This window comes from Salvelinus alpinus, chromosome 29 (genome assembly GCF_045679555.1).
Source record: "Salvelinus alpinus chromosome 29, SLU_Salpinus.1, whole genome shotgun sequence".
In the NCBI taxonomy this organism is placed as follows: domain Eukaryota; kingdom Metazoa; phylum Chordata; class Actinopteri; order Salmoniformes; family Salmonidae; genus Salvelinus; species Salvelinus alpinus.
This window is the reverse complement of record NC_092114.1, coordinates 32119680-32125865: the sequence shown is the minus strand read 5'-3', so window position 1 is coordinate 32125865 and position 6186 is coordinate 32119680. Positions and strand designations below refer to the sequence as shown.

The window sequence follows — 6186 nt, the reverse complement described above, 5'->3', positions numbered from 1 at the left end:
ACCCCAATAACTACCGTGGAATATGCGTCAACAGTAACCTTGGGAAAATCCTGTGCATTATCATTAACAGCAGACTCGTACATTTCCTCAATGAAAACAATGTACTGAGCAAATGTCAAATTGGCTTTTTACCAAATTACCGTACAACAGACCATGTATTCACCCTACACACCTTAATTGACAACCAAACAAACCAAAACAAAGGCAAAGTCTTCTCATGCTTTGTTGATTTCAAAAAAGCCTTCGACTCAATTTGGCATGAGGGTCTGCTATACAAATTGATGGAAAGTGGTGTTGGGGGTAAAACATACGACATTATAAAATCCATGTACACAAACAACAAGTGTGCGGTTAAAATTGGCAAAAAACACACACATTTCTTCACACAGGGTCGTGGGGTGAGACAGGGATGCAGCTTAAGCCCCACCCTCTTCAACATATATATCAACGAATTGGCGCGGGCACTAGAACAGTCTGCAGCACCCGGTCTCACCCTACTAGAATCCGAAGTCAAATGTCTACTGTTTGCTGATGATCTGGTGCTTCTGTCACCAACCAAGGAGGGCCTACAGCAGCACCTAGATGCACAGATTCTGTCAGACCTGGGCCCTGACAGTAAATCTCAGTAAGACCAAAATAATGGTGTTCCAAAAAAGGTCCAGTCACCAGGACCACAAATTCCATCTAGACACCGTTGCCCTAGAGCACACAAAAAACTATACATACCTCGGCCTAAACATCAGCACCACAGGTAACTTCCACAAAGCTGTGAACGATCTGAGAGACAAGGCAAGAAGGGCCTTCTATGCCATCAAAAGGAACATAAATTTCAACATACCAATTAGGATCTGGCTAAAAAATACTTGAATCAGTCATAGAGCCCATTGCCCTTTATGGTTGTGAGGTCTGGGGTCCGCTCACCAACCAAGATTTCACAAAATGGGACAAACACCAAATTGAGACTCTGCATGCAGAATTCTGCAAAAATATCCTCCGTGTACAACGTAGAACACCAAATAATGCATGCAGAGCAGAATTAGGCCGATACCCACTAATTATCAAAATCCAGAAAAGAGCCGTTAAATTCTACAACCACCTAAAAGGAAGCGATTCCCAAACCTTCCATAACAAAGCCATCACCTACAGAGAGATGAACCTGGAGAAGAGTCCCCTAAGCAAGCTGGTCCTAGGGCTCTGTTCACAAACACAAACACACCCCACAGAGCCCCAGGACAACAGCACAATTAGACCCAACCAAATCATGAGAAAACAAAAAGATAATTACTTGACACATTGGAAAGAATTAACAAAAAAACAGAGCAAACTAGAATGCTATTTGGCCCTAAACAGAGAGTACACAGTGGCAGAATACCTGACCACTGTGACTGACCCAAACTTAAGGAAAGCTTTGACTATGTACAGACTCAGTGAGCATAGCCTTGCTATTGAGAAAGGCCGCCGTAGGCAGACATGGCTCTCAAGAGAAGACAGGCTATGTGCACACTGCCCACAAAATGAGGTGGAAACTGAGCTGCACTTCCTAACCTCCTGCCCAATGTATGACCATATTAGAGAGACATATTTCCCTCAGATTACACAGATCCACAAAGAATTTGAAAACAAATCCAATTTTGATAAACTCCCATATCTACTGGGAGAAATTCCACAGTGTGCCATCACAGCAGCAAGATTTGTGACCTGTTGCCACAAGAAAAGGGCAACCAGTGAAGAACAAACACCATTGTAAATACAACCCATATTTATGCTTATTTATTTTAACTTGTGTGCTTTAACCATTTGTACATTGTTACAACACTGTATATATATAATATAACATTTGTAATGTCTTTATTGTTTTGAAACTTCTGTATGTGTAATGTTTACTGTTAATTTGTATTGTTTATTTCACTTTTGTATAATACCTACCTCACTTGCTTTGGCAATGTTAACACATGTTTCCCATGCCAATAAAGCCCCTTGAATTGAATTGAATTGAGATTGAGAGACAGAGACAGAGAGAGAGAGAGAGCGATAGAGAGACGGACAGACGAGACGAGACGGACGAGACGAGACGGACGAGACGCGAGCGAGCGAGCGGACGAGACGAGACGAGACGAGACGGACGGACAGACAGACGAGACGAGAGAGCGATAGAGACGAGACGGACGAGACGAGACAGAGACGAGACGGACGAGACGAGACGGACGGACGAGACGAGACGAGACGGACGGACGGACGGACGGACAGACAGACAGACAGACAGACAGACAGACAGACAGACAGACAGACAGACAGACAGACAGACAGACAGACAGACAGACAGACAGACAGACAGACAGACAGACAGACAGACAGACAGACAGACAGACAGACAGACAGACAGACAGACAGACAGACAGACAGACAGACAGACAGACAGACAGACAGACAGACAGAGAGAGAGAGACAGAGAGAGAGAGACAGAGACAGAAACAGAGAGAGACAGAGAGAGACAGAGAGAGACAGAGACAGAAACAGAGACAGAAACAGAGAGAGACAGAGAGAGACCGAGAGAGACAGAGAGAGACAGAGACAGACAGAAACAGAGAGAGAGAGAAAGGTATGCGGCCGACTCAACGACACAGTACAGAGGATATTTATGAACCAATCCATCAAGCTCTATTTGTACTCCACTCTCTGGATTTAATGAGCTTAAGAATGACATTTTGACAACAACTTGTATCTGTCCCTCGCAAAATGAAAGACTTTTCTGTCTCAAACCCACGCCTACACAACTAACCAAACAACACGCTTCACACTACATCACATAGACCTCTACAGAGCTTCTGACGTTGCTGCTCCAATATTCAGCCAAGTGTTGCATGTGTTCCATGGTAACATGTTTGAGATCACATAACACGCTGAACACGGATGTATCGGTGACAGGATGCAAAAAGCTGTCGTTTCTCATCCACAAAGATTTCCTGTCAGGTCAGGAGTAGGGGGACTGGCTCATATCTTAGCTTTGGGATGTGATGCGTTCCTTTGGCCCTGAGTGACCAATCCCTCTTTCAGTTTCGGGAATTTATTACAGAAGCGTATTCATTCAAAATTGGGGGCCTGTTAAAATAATACCAGTCATTTACAAAGGTGGTCTGACAGGAGAGTGGGCACAATTAAACACACGACGCAGAGAGAGAGACAGAGAGAGATACAGAGAGAGACAGAGAGAGACAGAGAGAGATACAGAGAGAGACAGAGAGAGACAGAGACAGAGAGAGATACAAAGAGAGATACAAAGAGAGAGAGAGAGAGATACAAAGAGAGAGAGAGATACAAAGAGAGATACAAAGAGAGACAGAGAGAGAGAGATACAAAGAGAGAGAGAGATACAAAGAGAGAGAGAGAGATACAAAGAGAGAGAGAGAGATACAAAGAGAGAGAGAGAGAGATACAAAGAGAGATACAGGGAGAGAGAGAGAGATACAGAGTGAGAGTGAGAGATACAAAGTGAGAGAGAGAGAGATACAGAGAGAGATACAGAAAGACAGAGAGATACAGAGAGATACAGAGAGAGATACAGAGAGAGATACAGAGAGAGATACAGAGAGAGATACAGAGAGAGAGCGATACAGACAGAGATACAGAGAGAGAGCGATACAGACAGAGATACAGAGAGAGAGCGATACAGAGAGAGAGCGATACAGAGAGAGATACAGAGAGAGAGATACAGAGAGAGATAGAGAGAGATACAGAGAGAGAGATACAGAGAGAGAGAGCGAGAGAGAGATACAGAGAGAGAGCGAGAGAGAGAGAGAGAGAGAGAGAGAGAGAGAGAGAGAGAGAGATAGAGAGAGAGAGAGAGAGAGAGAGATACAGAGAGAGAGAGAGCGAGAGAGAGAGAGAGAGAGAGAGAGATACAGAGAGAGAGAGAAAGAGACAGAGAGAGATACAGAGATATACAGAGAGAGAGATACAGAGAGAGATACAGAGAGAAAGCCTGACAGGAGCAGGCAGGCAGGAAGCTACAACAAAATGAAACCAATGAATTATAGATAACACAGAAAGCACTTTATCTATTGAATAGATATTTAAATGTATTTGTTGTTATTTTTTCCCCTCTCAACTTGTTTATTTTCCGGTGAAGACGTGACTGTCAATCTTGTTAGTCTGGAAGCGTTGATATTATACTGATAAATCAGGCGTGGGAGGTGATGACGCTATCCTACAACTCAGTGTCCCTGATGTTTTATTCACACAGATGCCTGTGTGTGTGTGTGTGTGTGTGTGTGTGTGTGTGTGTGTGTGTGTGTGTGTGTGTGTGTGTGTGTGTGTGTGTGTGTGTGTGTGTGTGTGTGTGTGTGTGTGTGTGTGTGTGTGTGTGTCATGTCATGTCATTGTGACACACACACACAGTAATGATTCACTGTTCAATATAGCCTGCGTAATGAAAGAACAAGATGTAAGGAAAGTACAGTATCTGAGCGCAGATGGCATCACACTAAGACAGGACACAACTACACTCAAAGGGAGACTACAATGAACAAACAGTGAACGGACAAAGATGGAATGGCTTTCAGTCATACTGAAAAACTCGATAACAATTCTAACAACAGCCATTGTGTTGAGTCCATCTGATTTGGCACTGTATCAGAGAGAGAGAGAGAGTTCACACTCCTTGGATTCTGTGAGAAGCCAGAGTGGAACTCATCCTGAGAACCCATCCGTCACAATCATGAGAAAGTCTGCTAAAACTGGAGGTTTTTCAGATCCCCAAAAAAATTATAACACGTGAATGTTCAGTGACAAAGAGAGCAGAGAGAGAGCAGAGAGAGAGCAGAGAGAGAGCAGAGAGAGAGCAGAGTAGAGAGAGAGCAGAGCGAGAGTGAGAAGGGTAGAAACAAGAAAACCTGGCTCCCTGTAGAGGAAAGGCTGTGCAACCACTGCACAACAGCAGAACCTGAGACGGGGCTGCATTTCCTGACAAAATGTCAAAAATATAAAACAATTAGAGAGTTTCATTTTCCCAAATTTGAAAACCTTATTCAAGTTTTCAAAGGCCTCTCTGATGAGAGTAAGCTACCCGTCCTGTTGGGGGAGGACGCAGAGAGCTGTGTGTTGGCAGCGCACTACATTACTGCCTGCCATAAGTTGAGGGACAGTGTCTGACAGACCAATCAACCTGCACATGTACTCTACTGTATGCTTATTGTTATTGTTGAATGTATGGTTATTTTGACACTTGGTTATTGTTGTTACTGTTGTCTCGTTGACAATTTTGATTCTCATTTTTATTTATATTGTAAATATCCAAAATAAGCTTTGGCAATATGTACATTGTTACGTCATGCCAATAAAGCGAATTGAAAGCAAGCGAGCGAGCGAGCGAGCGAGAGCGAGAGCGAGAGCGAGAGCGAGAGAGAGAAAAGCAAGGAACTCCTGATTTAATTATGGCATTAGCCAGGCGTGTATAGAGGATGAATTTATTCCATCACGTTATTTATACATTTACATTTAAGTCATTTAGCAGACGCTCTTATCCAGAGCGACTTATAGATGTTTTACAATGAAAATATTAGTAGGCCTAAAACTGTTTTACTTTGACATGGCAACTTCAGAAGGTGTGTGTGTGTGTGTGTGTGTGTGTGTGTGTGTGTGTGTGTGTGTGTGTGTGTGTGTGTGTGTGTGTGTGTGTGTGTGTGTGTGTGTGTGTGTGTGTGTGTGTGTGTGCACGCGCCCACCTATCTTCTTGTTGCGCTCCTCTCCTCTGGTGTGCATGATGATGGGAGAGTAGATGAAGGGACTCTTGGTGGACATGTTGTTTTCCAGAAGGCCTTTCTGCTTGTGGGGGCGCAGGCTGACGGGCAGATCCAGCAGCTTCACTGATCTGGAGGAGGGGAGAACCAACCAATCAATCAAATGTATTTATAAAGCCCTTTTTACATCAGCAGATGTCCCAAAGTGCTGTACAGAAACCCAGCCTAAAACCCCAAACAGCAAGCAATGAAGATGCAGGAGCAAAGTGGCGAGGAAAAACTTTCTAAAAAGACAGGAACCAAGTAAGAAAACCTAGAGAGGAACCAGGCTCCGAGGGGTGGCCATGCTGGGTGGAGATTTAAGAGTACATGTGGCCATTAAGGTTAGACCGTTTGTCAAGGGATGGGAGATGGAGAAAGAGCGAAGGAGGCAGAGAGAGAGATTTTATCT

The 6186-nt window shown here is 43.9% G+C and overlaps 1 protein-coding gene across 5 annotated transcripts in view; it reads right to left on the bottom strand.

Moving 5' to 3' along the window:
• LOC139558492 (trafficking protein particle complex subunit 9-like) overlaps positions 1 to 6186 on the bottom strand; it is a 296688-nt gene that overhangs the window by 239966 nt on the left and 50536 nt on the right. For all 5 annotated transcript variants that reach the window (XM_071373648.1, XM_071373653.1, XM_071373652.1 and 2 more), the window contains one exon: positions 5721 to 5866. In XM_071373648.1, the coding sequence (XP_071229749.1) occupies positions 5721 to 5866 (146 nt within the window). The remainder of the gene's footprint in view (positions 1 to 5720; positions 5867 to 6186) is intronic.